Below are 15198 nucleotides of genomic sequence, written 5' to 3'. Positions count from 1 at the left end.
GATTCCTGCAAGCTTCTGGCCCGCTCAACCGAATGTGACGAGAGCTGTGCTCCAGTTGCACCTGGAGTGTGCTCTGAGGGCCAGGGAGGCCATGAACCTCCTCTCAGAATGCCTTCGAAAGGCCTTAAAACATCAGTTTCTGGTTTTCCTAAAAAACCAGAAATGATGTTTTTGGGCCATCTGAAGGCCTTAGGCTTTCTAAGTCTTTCTAATTTATTTAAATTTTATATTTAAAATTTATTTATTTTTCTGGTCCTCAACAAATGGTCGGCAACCTTCAGTTTCGAAAGACTATGGTATAAGCCTACAGCACCTTACCCTGCACATGCCCAATCTCATCTGATCTTGGAAGCTAAGCAGGGTCAGGCCTGGTTAGTACTTGGATGGGAGACCGCCACCATGCCAGATATTTGATGTGGCTTTCTGGCCTAAATGTTTAGAGACCCCTGTTCTAGGGTATTGTGCACTAGAAATAGGACTAGGAACCGGGGGCAGCCTCAGATTCAGTGGGTGGTGGTGACAAAGTAAAATGGGAATTATGGTGGTCAAACTCATGTGGTTGTTGGGCAGCCCCCCCCCCAAACGAAGGTTGGAAAGCACTTTGCCCATTAAAATTACTATATAAATGATTACTAATACTAAATCCTAGCCTCACTTAATCTGTCATCAGTTTTCAAGGTCAAAGACCACACCCTTTGGCAACACAATGTTGCTATCAAATGGGTGCATTCTCCATTGCAGAAAATCAAGCTGCCTTCCTCTAGAAAACGACACAATATCTTCAGTACCCCATGCTGTCCAATACAACAAGATGTGCTAATATGATCAATAAACTAGGTTTCTTCACTTCTCATAATAAAAATGAACTGAATCAAACAACGGGCTATGGGAGGGATGGAGGAGAGAGTAGCAGAATCAGAAGTGTTTCTGGAGGGATGGGGAGGAACCACTGGCGTCGCTAGGGGGTGCGGGGGGTGCGGGCCGCACCAGGTGATGTGCTAGGGGGTGACACGCCCTGGGGGGAGGACGCACTAACATTGCAGGGTTAGGAGCTACCGCATCATGCCATACACCGTTGGATGTGGAACGGCCAGCAGAGTGCAGTGCAAAAAACAGAATCAAAATAGCTCGTTCAAAAGTTATGGCTGAAAAACCAGAAGGAAAAAATGCATGGAGCCCTACGGAAAGTGAAAGTGAGTCGTACCGCGTGTTTACTCGCGAGTAGGCATACGTGCCATAGTCCGTTGGAAAGGACAGGCTGAGAGGAATCCACCACAATGGTCCCGATCCAATGAATGCAGCCCCCCCAAAAACACCCGAGAAGCTCCCGCCTCCCAGCTGCGAGTCTGAGCCCGAAACGAAGCCATGTGGCCACGTTTACTCGCGAGTAGGCAGACTTGCCTTAGTCAAGGCAGGCTGAGAGGCTCTGTCAGAATGGTCCTCATCCAATGAGTGCTGCCCCCAAAAACACTGGAGAAGGAGGTTCCTCCATCCAGCTGCCTCCCTCCCAGTCTATAGAGCCCTATGGAAAGCAAAGCAGCCTCACAGTCGCGTTTACTTGCGAGTAGGCAGACGTGCCTTGGCTGGTGGTCAGGCCAGGCAAAGGGGAATGTGAGGACACCAGAAGGGTCCTGATCGGATAGAGCTGCTCCAGAAGGCAGCCTCCCCCCCCCCAAAGAACAAAAAAGAGGCTTGAATGATAAGGGGAAAGTTTTCTATTTTGCACTTGTGAAGGCAGGTGGGTCTTTATTCTGATGTGCCTGAAATAGAAGAACTTTAAACTAGGCACTGAAGAGCTCACTGATTCTTTTTGGGGGGTTGTTATTGCAGGCAGACTACAGAGTAAGCCCCATTAACCACTATGGGACTTACTTCAGAGTAGACATGCATAGGATTGAGCTCACAGGCTGCAATGCTACCCACACTTTCCCAAGAGTAAGCCCCATTGACCACTATGAGACTTACTTCAGAGTAGATTCACTTGATGGAACAGGACTGATTCCCCCTTATTTAATTATTTTATTTTAATATAATTATTATAATTATTTATTTTAATTTGCTTGATGATGTCACTTCTGGCCATGACATCACTTCCAATGGGTCCTGGACAGATTGTCATTCTAAAAAGTGGGTCCCAGTGCTAAAAGTTTGAGAACTGCTGCCATAAGGTGTTAGTAAGTTGACATGGGTATGTGTGCGTGTGTGTGAGAGAGAGACTCTACGAGTTTTAAAAATCACTAATATCAGAATTTGGAGGAATAAGATCATCATGTTATATATCAATCAATGCATAATTTCATGCAGAATGCAATGAAACAACCCACACTGAAATATCTGTGTTATAACAAAAGGTACAGCCCAAAAACCAGTGGGGGCAGGGTGACGGCACATGACCTGGGGCGTTGCCCCGCCCACTACATGGGGTGACACACAGGCCTCCCGCACCGGGTGATGTGATTCCTAGCGACGCCACTGGGAGGAACCAGGGGTGAGAGGAGCCAGGAGGGGTGGATCTGGGGGCAATGGTGCATGCTGGATCCTGTCCCTTCCTTTTTAAACCTCCACAACCCTTTCCTCCCCTCAGACATAAGCAACCAAAAGAGGTGGCATATGTCTGAGGAAACCCATTGCCATTCACACAGCCTAAAAGGAGGTAAGTAGAAAATATTTTCTAACCTCCTGCAGGCTGCCTGTGTGCCCCCACAGTATAGGATGCAGTATGCACCATTTTGGCCCACATTCGTTGACACTGGTGGGAGGGGGAGAGGATTGAGGCCTATGTGAGTGTATTTGAGTGGGATCACTGAGAACTTGGCCATGTGGACTGTGAAAATCAGATATTGTAAATGAGCGCATTTGCTCTTTGGCAGCTTATGTTCCCATTATCTTTAGCAAGTTGTAATCTTTAATATATCCTATGTAGAACAACCTATATAGGGCAACCCAGAGTACGCTCATGTAGCACAACCTCTCAATCAGAAATTAGGATCCATTCATGGTATGTTTAACAGAAGGACAGCTGATTATACATCAGGTGACTGGGTGTTGACAGGGAAAGGACAGTTCCTGATCATGACCCATTACATCCAAGAACCACCATGTTTAAAAGTTGTTTGAGACAGAAAAATCTGGCACACCTTTTCATATCTAACCGCATAACTTGTGCACAATGTGGAACATGTTTAAAGACCCATTTAAAGGTCAACATTCCATTTATGATGAACAGATTTGTCTTGGAAAGGAGACAAGAAAGCTCTGGAGCTTCTTTATTCAAACCATAAGGATTGCTTTCCTAATCAGACCAAAGTCCATACAGTCCAGTCCAGTATTCTGTTTCTAGCACAGAGACAACTCTGGGTGATCACAAGTAAAGCATAGCCCTCTTCTTTGTGAAACATGGAGGGTGTCTTATGCTTCCTGAACTTAATTCAGTTTATAAAAGTGATTCAACAATTGTCTTAGAATATGCATTAGGCCATTATGGATGTCTAAAATAACCTTTGGGTTGACCTTACATTTTGGAGTCTGACAGGGAACTAGGGATGGAATGACGCAAAACAGTGTTTCTCAACCAGTGCTACTCAGACCACCAGTGGTACTTGAGGTGGTGTCCAATGGAATGCGCAGGACCCCTAGACCCTCACTGCCTGGCAGTGAGACCAGCAATGCAACACAACAACACAGCAACACACAACAGTAGAAGGCTCGGTTCAACAGGCAGAGCTTTGATGTGAGGTTTTCATGCACTCAGAAAAGCCCTCCCATCTGCCCTGAGTCTCTTACCAGTGTTTGTTATATTGTGTCTGGCCTCCCAACCCAGAAGTAACTGGTGATAACATCATCACCACTTACTTCCGGTGGCACTTTCAATAGGTGGACCATGCAAAGTGATACAGCAGGGGACAAACACTGAGAAACACTGATACAATACAATCTTATCTCTGATATTGCCTTCCTTTTTCACAGCTATATCTCAGAGGGTTTGGATAAACCTGATTCCTTTGGCAACACCGGATTATCTGTAATCCAGCATCCTGTCTGCCCAAATCTTCTGGATCTTTCTAAAGCAGATAATTATCATCTTCAGCATGTATTATGTTCTTCTTAAGAACAAGTAAGTCTTCAAGACTAGTTGATTCAATACAAGGGATCTAGTCACTTGCTCTGTGTGTCTTAATTTCAAAAGCATGGTTTAAGTCTCCCAAGTGCTCTAAATGTTATTAAGTTGGTTGCTGAAATGCCTTTTGTTTGATGGATCCTTGACAATGTGAAAGCAATAAGAAGTTTCAGGAAATAAACCTAACATCTCATTACATTCAAGTTTGATGCTGTAGCAAAGAGCTTAAAGAAATAACACAGAGGGAGGAAAAAGCTTCCAGATGAGAAAATTAGACAGCTAGAACAAAGCAAAGTTTCTTTTGCAGAGACAATTCAATACGAAACGTAGCACTTTGCACCACCCAGGGTGGAAAAAATAACGACAAAAAGGAATCATCCTTGAAAGCAGTTTGCACACCCTTCTGTCACAAAAGAGTGCGTGTTGCAAGTGTGAGTGCGATAGAGTAGAAATGCAGTGAAATATGTTCAGAATGATGGGCTTAAAAAAAACAAACAAAGCATGGCGGAATGGGGCTGGGAGAAATTACTCAACTTTGCTGAAAAGATAATGAAGGTTTCAGCCTGGTCAAATCCACCCATTCGCCATCTTGGAAAAAAAAATCACAAATGGCCTAAGGGGAAATTAACAGAATACTGGGTCTGGTTATTAATACCCATCTGTCATGAAGGCCAGAAATGATAAATTAGCCAACCAAACACTGCAGCTAAGAAAATATGTTCCGAAGAAGAACACACCCTTTGAAAATCTGTGTATAAAAGTTTGAGACTATTCTTACCACTCAAACTCTTCTTGGGTGACACTTCTGCTTTTCTACACTAGCTTGAAACTCTACCTTGACACCATGTCTCACTTTAGCTATGGATCCAGGCAGATGACCTCCTGTCACGGTGGTGGGGCATTTCTAAAGCTTCCTAGTTGTGGAATGTATGGTGGTGGCTCCAGTGTAGGAACCTTTGGTAGTGGGAAAGCCTGGGTTGCTGGTTCAGGATGTGGTGGCTTTGGCAGTAGCTCTGGTGGTTCTTTAAATATCTATGGTTGTGGCACCGGTGGCAGTGATGGTGGTCTTCTTTCTGGTGGTGAAAAGGAAACCATGCAGAACCTTAATGACCGTTTGGCCTCCTACCTGGCTAAAGTGCTTGCTTTGGAGGAGGCAAACAAAGACCTTGAGCAAAAAATCAGAAACTGGTATGAGAAATCTGCACCACACACTGATGGAGGACTCCGTGACTACAGCAAATATTACAACACCATAAATGACCTTCAAAATCAGGTAAGCAGACTATTGTGAAAGGTTGTGCAATTTTACTGTTGAAAGGTTATCAGTGTAATTCTTACAGTACAGAGTGATGCAAAATAGAGCCTCAAATGAAAAGTTGGTGGGAAAGATACAGTGTAGACAAAAAAAAGACACTTTACAGGGTGGTTTTTAAATATTGCAAAGTTATTAAGAATTGCCTTTTAATAGACTGTGGTGAGCTGAACTGGATTTGAGCTGCAACAGCATAGCTAGGGGCCCCAGAACCCGGGGCGGTGAATCAACATTGCAACATCACTTCTGGGTTCTCCCAGAAGAGGAGGATGTGGTGGCTCCGCAATCTGGCCACCACCCCTTCCTCCTCTGTTGGAGGTTGGGCAGCAGGCTGATCATCTGACCTTGCCAGATGCAAGGGAGGGCACCAGGATGAGGTCTCTTGTTATCAGGTATGCTCCCTGGGGCATTTGGTGGGCCGCCGTGAGATACAGGAAGCTGGACTAGATGGGCCTATGGCCTGATCCAGTGGGGCTGTTCTGATCTTCTTATCATGCTGCCACCACCTCTTAGTGTTTTTTTGTGGACTCCCACCACTCCCTTCCTCCTCACTTCCCCCTGCCTTGCACTACTGCCACCTCTTATTGTTTCATAGTGATCACTGATCAAGATAGAAACCCTAAGAGACGGTGGCCGCCTGTCTTGGCTGGGCCTCACATGGTACCCCCTCACATGACACTCCAGCACAAACCTGGGGTGCACTGCTCCCCTCCCCCACTTGCTATGCCACCGTTGGGCCGCGTTTCCTGATCATAAGCCATCACATCCTAGACCCACTGTGTTTTAAAGTATTTCCAGACATTAGGTACGTTAACCTGGTAATGAGCTGGAGCATCCACATACCCAACTCAACGTACCATGATTACTTCAGAAATGATGTTAGCCACAGTATTAAAATAGTTATATGAATCAACTCTTAATATCTCCATATTAGTGGAATTCTGGAGTGCACCCACACAAGCTGACTTTTGTGCAATCCAAACAAGACATTGTCCAAGCAGGTAATGTAGCCCACAACATGTCTCGTAATCTGCCACCTTTAGGATGGGGGGTCTTTTCCTGCACAACACCTTATACCTTCTTCTGCTTCCACATGATTGGTTTGGACACAATCTTGCTCTGGTACTCTTCATAGCCTTACAGCCCAAACCCGACGGGTCAGCCATCATTGTCGTGCCTCTTCCCCCGACTGCTGTAAAACAGTCAGTTCCACTTATAAAAGGCACTCCTGCAGCACAGTCAGTAGCACACTGGTGGGAAGGCCAGAGCCTTCCTGCCTGCACCAGCTGATGAGGTCCTACCCACCGATTCATGTTAGATAATGGAGGAGGCAGGAGGGGTAGCAGGAGAGCAGAATGGGCCAGGGGAAGGCAAATTTAGATGGGGGATGGGGGCAGAGGATGGGTAGATTGGGTCCAGGAAGGGGGCAGATTCAGTGGCAGCAGCAGTCGCCAAATCCTAACCCCCTTTCTGGACCCCGTGGAGGTTTACCTATGGGTAGGGAAACAATTGTTCCCTAATTCAGAGAAGATTTCTACAACCAGCACCACCACCACCACAACCCACAGGATGCAGTGGTAGCCACTTTGGTGCCAATGCATTGGTGGGGAGTGGAACTCAATAGGATTGGGCTCTTAATTGTCTTGCCCTTCCTCCTCTATTATCAGAACATATTTAAAACGATTTTTAAAAAAAAACAACATAGAGTTTGTACCATGGCTACCATACCCTCATTTATCACAGGCCACTTCTTAAGTCCAGCAGTGGCTGGCAACCTTCAGTCTTGAAAGACTATGGTATAAGCCTACAGCACCCGGTATTCCCAGGCGGTCTCCCATCCAAGTACTAACCAGGCCTGACCCTGCTTAGCTTCCAAGAACAGATGAGATCGGGCTTGCGCACTTATTCCTTTAGCTGAAACTAAACATACTGCCATACTGCCTTCAGAAGCCCAGAATCCAGTTATTTCATGATTCTATTTAAATTTGTCATTTCCCCCTCCCCCACACACATAGATTTTTGGCAAATGTATGGGGAAATATATACACGTACGGCATTTATTCTGCATTACTTTTATGAATAAAGAGAACTTTGTAAGCTTTTTGTCCTATTACGAGAACGAACATTATTTTGGAACTTGTCATTCCAATATATTATAGATAACGTTGATTTTTCAATACATGTTTTGCTTGTTGACTAGAACTCTAGAACTATTTATCAAAAAAAGTTATAGCCAAATAAATATAAATTGCCATAAGTGCAACTGTCCAGATTTTAGACCAACACTGATGGTAACTCTTTTTTTTTTTTTTTACAATATAAAGCAATACACAGTTCTGCAGTCATTCATAATGCACCTGGCTTTAGTGCACGCAAACTGAAATATAGGGAAAGCACCCAAAGAATGACAGGAATTGCACAGCTTCTGTAGTAAAAACAAGCTGTGATTTATGCTAAACCAGGACCTAGAAATATGTATTGAATATATTTCTTTGTTTTTCCAAGTCCACTTTAATTGCATTCATGATGTGAAGAAACCTAATGAATCTGGCGCAACACTTTGGAGTTCATTCTCCCTTCTTGTTTCAACATTTTCCCTACCCAGATCGTTTCAGCGACTATTTCCAATGCCAGCTTTCTCCTGCAGATAGACAATGCCAGGCTAGCCGCAGATGACTTCAAAATGAAGTAAGTTTCAATCCAAGCCACATATATCTACGTCTTCAGTCCTATACCCACACATACTTGTCTGGGATTAAGCCTCATCGAACATAATTGGGCTTACTTCTGAGTAAACATGAAAAAGATTGCACTGTAATTTAACTTGTAATACAGTCATAGCAAAAGCAAGCAGGACAGCCCAGAATTCTCAGACAACAGCAATCAAATAATGAGTTCAGGAACACAATAGCCAAAATTACTTGCATATCCTTCTGGTATAAATGAGAGTTAAATGCTTCTTTTTTAGATATGAAAATGAACTGTTCCTCCGTCAGAGTGTTGAGGCAGACATCAATGGCCTGCGCAAAGTATTCGATGAACTGACTCTCACCAAGAGCAACCTGGAAATGCAGATCGAAAGTCTGACTGAAGAACTGGCTTATCTCAAGAAGAATCACGAAGAGGTAAGATAGCAGATTTGTGCCGACAATCTGTTGAGACCCACCCGAAGTGATGTCATTAACTTGGAAGTGATGTCATGCCCAGAAGTGACATAATCAAGGCTTCAAACCTTAGCTGCAATCAGCCAAAGGTCCCCTTACACAGCACACTATGTCCAGTTATTTTGCATAGCTCGGAATTTGAATATTCCAGCTCAGAAGTTAAAGCAGAACGCAGACTTGGATCCTTCTCCAACCATGCAGCCCTCCCCCCTTTCTAGCATCCCATCTTCCTCCCTATTCAGGGCAAAGCACCAAATTGGCTCGCAACCCCCCTAGTGGGTCCCCACCCACAGTTTGAGAAATGCTGGACTACAGTATATTAGCTGTAGGTTTTCAACTTTTTTCATCTCATGGCACAATGACAAGGCCCTGAAATTTTCAGGGCAGGCACACTATCAGTTTTTTGATAATTGACAAGTCACACCATACTGCTGGTAAGAGGATCACATCCCCAATGGCCCTAAACAACCTTCCCTCAACTCTTCTGGCACACCTGTGGACACCAATGCGCCAAGGCACAGTGGTTGAAAATCACTGTTTAGCAGCTTCACTGGGCCTTTTTCATAATCACAGCTTGCCTGCTCATTTTGCAGCAAATATGAAATGCTCCAGTCCTACAATTGATGTTTCAGGAGGTGATCTCAGTTCTATTTGCCACAGCCTTTAAACAACTCAAAACGATTAACTTTTTCACAGTCTTGAAATAGAGCACGCCATATTTGAATAACAAATGGAATGCGGTTAGAGTGGTCCCTCACCATCCACGGTCTTGGTATCCACAGATTGAACCATCTGTGGATGGCAGGGAACCACTTCTGTGTTGCAACAGATGCTTTTTTAAAAAAAAAAAAAGATCCCTTAAAAAAAAAATTTTAAGTTAAAAAAAAAGTTTTAAAAAGCATTCCTTACCTTAGCGCTGCAAACCACACTGGCTGCAAAACTGTCTCTGGCACTCCCAGAAGCCACTTCTAGGTCATGCCAAGTCCCACAAGCCCCTCCATTGGCCCTGGCTCATCTCAGAATGCACATGGAAGCATTTAAGAAACACTTCCACAATTCATTCTGAGGCGCTCCAGAGCCAAGGGAGGGGGTCGTAGGCCTCGGGGGTGACCAAGAAGTGACTTCCGGGAGGTAAGGTAAAGAAGAATTTTTAAACCTTTTAAAAAAAAAAAAAAACTTTTAAAAATGTTTTCAATGCAGACTCCAGTATTTGCAGATTTCTGTATCCGAGGGAGGTCCGTAGGCCAGATTTCCCATGGATACTGAGAGACTACTACTATATCCCTGCCTTGGGTCCCTTTGGGGAGAAAGGCAGGGTAGAAATATAGTGAACAAATAAATAACACGAAAGGTACAATGACAAATTTGGAACCATATGTTCTATTTTCAGTTATTTAACTTGATATCTGCATTTATATGTTTGAACTTTTAAAAAAAAAAAATAAGGAAGGGATTACAAATTAATCTGGCCAAAATTCCCCACTGAAAATTGAGTTGCCACGATTCATGGGTTGCTCTGTGAAGAGTAGTAGACTCTAAGTGGATTTCTTCTTCTTTTCATTCTTCTAAGATGAAAGGGAATTAATTGGGGGCTTTCTGCCACCCTTAGGATATGGAAAGGCAGTACATTTAATCGAGTTAAGAGAGTTGAGGGGGAAATACCACCATCAATTAAGCAGCAGTAGCAACTAATGTTCCAAACTGTTTTTATTTTTTATTTTATTTTTAAACTGCCATACAGGTATGAGGCAATTACATTGCAGACAAGTTCTGATTCATCCCTCCAAGAAGTCAATTTTATGTGACCTGTTGGGAATTTAAACTCATGTAAACTTATTTTAAGATGAAAGACAATGTAACTTCAGTATGACTGTAATCATGTAAAGGGACTATGGCCCCATAATCACCCCTTGCATAATAAAAAATATATATTAGGCTACGTGTTCAGAATTATATGCACAATGTTATAAATTTTATTTTATTGTTATTAGTATCTACAGTCATACTACCCTGAATGCTCCCGATGTGGTCTGATCTTGGAAGCTAAGCAGGGTCAGACATAGTTATTGTTACTGAAGATAAAACTGGTCTGTGGAACTCCTTGCCACAGGATGTGGTGATGGCGTCTGGCCTGGACGCCTTTAAAAGGGGATTGGACAAGTTTCTGGAGAAAAAATGCATTACGGGTTACAAACCATGATGTGTATGCGCAACCTCCTGATTTTAGAAATGGGCTATGTCAGAATGCCAGATGCAAGGGAGGGCACCAGGATGCAGGTCTTTTGTTATCTGGTGTGCTCCCTGGGGCATTTGGTGGGCCACTGTGAGATATAGGAAGCTACACTGGATGGGCCTATGGCCTGATCCAGTGGGGCTGTTCTTATGTTCTTATGTTATGTTAAAACCTTGGAAATGAGCACTACCGGATCATTTTTGCTATGCACATGCATCCATGCTCTTCTCCTAGTACTGTGGTGTACTCCAGATGACAAACCAAGGGGTAGAGTATTTCTAGATGCAGACATTTTAATATCTGAATGCTGAACGCTGAATCAATGCAATGCCACGGTGCGTATGTAGAGAACACACCACTTCTTTTAAGTTTTCCGCAAGACAACTGAAAATGGGTTTCTTTCCTTTCCTGTCTCCATGTAGGAAATGAAAGGGCTGCAAGGCACCGTGTCTGGGAATGTCAATGTTGAAATCAATGCTGCCCCAGGGACTGACTTAACCACTGTTTTGAACAAGATGAGAGCGGACTACGAATCTCTAGCAGAGCAAAATCGCAAAGATGCTGAAACCTGGTTCAATGAAAAGGTAAAAATGTGTCTAGAAACCTACACGTGTCTTTGCATAAAATGTCCACTGACATGCAGCCAGCGACCTATCCAGGATAGGGCAAGCCAGGGTACAAGCCCTGGGCACCATGTAAAGCCCTGGGAGCCACTGCCCCTGTGAGTGTGAGCATGCTCCTGTCACTTTTTGAGTTGGGAAGAGATGGGAGTGCCTGGGATGATTTTGCCCCAGCCACTGCTGCGAGTGCATGTGTTCCTGGCACTTCCAGGAAGTGATGTCATGTTGTGTCATTATGTTGCATGCCATCATGTGACATCACACTGTTATTGTCTGGGGCACTACAGCCCAAGGTACACCACTGCATGCAGCACATACTGATCTGATTCTCTAGCGGCAGAGGACAATGGCTCCTCCCAATATGGCATCATACTGACATTCACATGATGGACTTACATCCTAGAATGGTTGGAGGCATCATTAATCTGCCTTTAAAAATGAAACTGTATAGCCCTTCATCAAGGCATGAATGCTTATGTAAAACACCACAATCCACCATAAATAGGTACTTACATGGATGGGGTGGGACTAATGTCAGCTGGGAATTGTTGCGGGGGGGGGGCGTAGTTGATTAAAGTTAGCCTTACTGGAGTTCACTGCTATTAGACCTGGACTCTGCATCAGAAATTAATGTAAGACTCTTTAGAAAGGAGTTGAACAAAGGCAACTTGATACTGTTAGGTACTGCAGTAGGTACTGCAATATTGAGAATAGTGTGCCATTCTATACTACCACATGTGCTTTATGCACAGTGGCACAACAAAGATCATGTTCAGTGGAGTCATAGATAGGGGGCTGCATTCCTTTCTACGGTGGACAAAGGCATCCTAGAAAGGAATGGAGACAGAACATTGCTCCAGTGGCATAGCTGGGAGGTGTGCAAAGCACTAAGTTTTGCAGGGAGTCTTACCACAGCATGCAAGCGGCCCCTCCCCCTCCTCTTCGGAGCCATTCTGGATGGTGGGAACAAAACGGAGGCAAATTGGTCTTCCAAGGGCTGAAACTAGAGTCCCACAGCTGGTGCCTGAGAAGATCCTTGCTGCCTGAACCTGGTGCACAAACATTAATTAAGAAGGAGTTATCAGCAAATCTATGAGAAGCCTTGAACATGTGCAGAGTGTTCCCCTTTATTAAAAAAAAACTATGAATCAGGAGCTCTGGAGTACAAACAGTGGAGTCAAAGTACTTTCCCACCTTCCATTTTCAACCTAGATGTTAAATTTCTGAAAACCAAATTCAAATGCTCAAAAAAATTTTCTGTCATTTGAATACTGTCTCTTCAACATTTTATTGCATTACTGCAGAGCAAAGAATTAAATGCAATGATTAACGTGAGCACCAAGGAGACCAGCACCAAAAAGAACGAGATCACAGACCTGAGACGCACCCTGCAAACTCTGGAGATAGACCTGCAATCTCAGCTTGCTTTGGTATGGGTGGAGATCATAACCAAATATCTTTAATTGCAAAATTAAACCACACTTCTCTTTCCAGCATATAGCTTGATGTTAATAACTGTAGTATATAAAGAGTATGTAAATCAGAGGTTTATGGTTATCATATTCTAAATTAGAATAACCCACACTGTTAAAGCCCTTTCCCCTTCCTAGTTCTTTGTTATCCTGGGATAACAACCTGCTAATTTCCTACCTAATTTATTGTTATTTACATATTCAAACTTTTAAAAGGAAATTAGTTGAAAAATCAGGTAATCTGGATGTGTCTCTTCCATTACAATGTAAGTGGCTGAATTGACACGAAGCATTTAGATGAACCGTCGGCCCAGGTCATTACAAGGTGGCTCTCTGTGACCGGAGAAAACTCCCACACACAGCCAAGTTCTCCATTTCACTCATGATATAAAGAGATCAAGAACTAAATGTCATCTCTGTAGTTACAGGAACTCATATAGATTATGTATTAAATTTATTTTATTTGGAACCTACCCCGTTCCACAAAGAAGTAGGACAAGCAAAAACGTGTTAGAAGTAAAACCTGCTCAATTACAGAAGTTAGGATCCAAAAGTACCAAAAAGAGCTAGCTTTGTCTATCCAAGCAGGTTTGGGCTTGAGTTTTTTCAACCAGCACCCCACCAGACCACGTAGCAAAGCACTTTTAAAACTAAGGGGATTTTCAAAAATGGCATGTGATATGAAGGGGCAGTTAACTGTGCAGAGACCAAAAATAAAAATCTCACTGGGTCTGCCTAAAGTAGTTATTTGGATCCTAGCCAAAATCGTACGGTTCTTGTATTTTACCCATCGGAGCAGAGCTCAAGGTTTTTCTCTAAAATCAATGCATATACGTAATATTACTTTTGCTGGAAATACAATTCAGCATTAGGAAACTCAGTAGAATTTGCACATTTAATAGTGAGTAGAGTTTACTGCCATTTAGGATGTGAATGACTCAATAGAGTTAACATTGGGTTGCATGTCTGAGAAAGAGCCTGGAATTCCTTTTTCATGTAGGAAGTGATTATTTTTCCAAGGCGTATGGAAGAACCGTCTTTGAAAATCTGATTCTCTAAACTTAGCTCTAGGTTACGTTACCATGTCACTCTTTTCTCTCTCAGAGGCAATCACTTGAAGCCACTCTGGCTGAGACCGAAGGCCGCTACTGTGCCCAGCTCTTACAAATACAAGGGCTGATTGGCAATGTGGAGACTCAAGTGCAACAGATCAGGGAGGACATGGAGTGCCAGAATGCAGACTACAAGCAACTCCTGGACATCAAGACTCGCCTGGAGAATGAAATTGAGACCTATCGGCATCTGATTGATGGAGAAGCAAGGTAGAGAACAAAAAGAATGTCAAGTGCCTTGAAAACTACATGTCCCAAGGCTCTTTGAATCTCAGATATCGGTTGCGTTCTTTTTTTAGCTTTAGCTTTTGGCTAGAAGCACTAGAGGGCTGGGGTTCTTTTTTCAGTTCCAGCATGCTAGTCACACTTGAATTTCTCCAAGCACGCTCAAAGCTAGAACCCATTCTTGCCTCACTTCCACCTATTTTCCTATCTAAAGAACAGAGGAACCTGTCAAAAACACAGTGGCTTCCATCGTGTATGGGGTGTAGTGTAAAAACATGGCGACCTCCATACAAAGATTTGAATGAGGAGATGCCATTTTGTCATTTTCAAAATAACCACACTGAAAGCGTGCTAGCAGCATGGTAGAAACATTACTTACGCCTATTTCCCTAGGTAAAAAAAAGAACGCAGCCATTGTTAACCGTATGCTTAGCAGTGTTCCAGGTGCAAGGACCACTGGGATATGCAATATCCAGGACACTGGGCATCAATATTAAGGACTCAGTTGCCTGAAATACTACCCAGGACACAATTGTTACAGTATTTCAAATACTAGGGAGGGAGGCGCACAATTTGCATTTTACCGGAGGGAGGGGGATACATGGCCAGTCTGAGAACAACTCTGGAGAAATATACCATGTGATTAATAATTGCTGCCTTGGGTGCCCTTCGGGGAGAAAGGCGGAATGCAAATCCAATAAATAAATAAATTGAGCCAATCTGGACCTGTTCGTATTCTAAGCCAGGTAAATATGAACTTTGGCAATCATCTCAGCTGTCAAGTATTTCTGTGTGATTCCCCCTTTTGGCACTGATTTTCCAATGATAACAGAACTGTTACCCTGCACATGCCCGATCTCGTCTGATCTTGGAAGCTAAGCAGGGTCAGGCCTGGTTAGTACTTGGATGGGAGACCGCCTGGGAATACTGGGTGCTGCAGGCT

The 15198-nt window shown here is 43.6% G+C and overlaps 1 protein-coding gene and 1 pseudogene across 1 annotated transcript; both read left to right on the top strand.

The window, feature by feature from the left end:
• The first annotated feature begins 4961 nt into the window (after positions 1-4961).
• Positions 4962-14244, top strand: LOC136651167 (keratin, type I cytoskeletal 10-like). The gene is made up of 6 exons (XM_066627347.1): positions 4962-5390; positions 8035-8117; positions 8398-8554; positions 11249-11410; positions 12751-12876; positions 14023-14244. Exons 1-6 carry the CDS (start codon positions 4962-4964, stop codon positions 14242-14244), a joined length of 1179 nt encoding a protein of 392 aa, XP_066483444.1.
• Positions 14245-15079: 835 nt separating this feature from the next.
• On the top strand, positions 15080-15198 carry LOC136655061 (5S ribosomal RNA; annotated as a pseudogene).

This window comes from Tiliqua scincoides, chromosome 5 (assembly GCF_035046505.1).
Source record: "Tiliqua scincoides isolate rTilSci1 chromosome 5, rTilSci1.hap2, whole genome shotgun sequence".
NCBI lineage: Eukaryota > Metazoa > Chordata > Lepidosauria > Squamata > Scincidae > Tiliqua > Tiliqua scincoides.
The sequence above is the reverse complement of the archived record's forward strand: the minus strand, read 5'-3'. Positions and strand labels throughout refer to the sequence as shown.

Excerpts from the sequence above, each read along its gene's own strand:
- LOC136651167 (XM_066627347.1), top strand. The coding sequence starts at position 4,962 with ATGTCTCACTTTAGCTATGGATCCAGGCAGATGACCTCCTGTCACGGT. Across the intron at positions 5,391-8,034 it reads TAAATGACCTTCAAAATCAG|ATCGTTTCAGCGACTATTTC; the intron begins GTAAGCAGACTA and ends TTCCCTACCCAG. Across the intron at positions 8,118-8,397 it reads GCAGATGACTTCAAAATGAA|ATATGAAAATGAACTGTTCC; the intron begins GTAAGTTTCAAT and ends CTTCTTTTTTAG.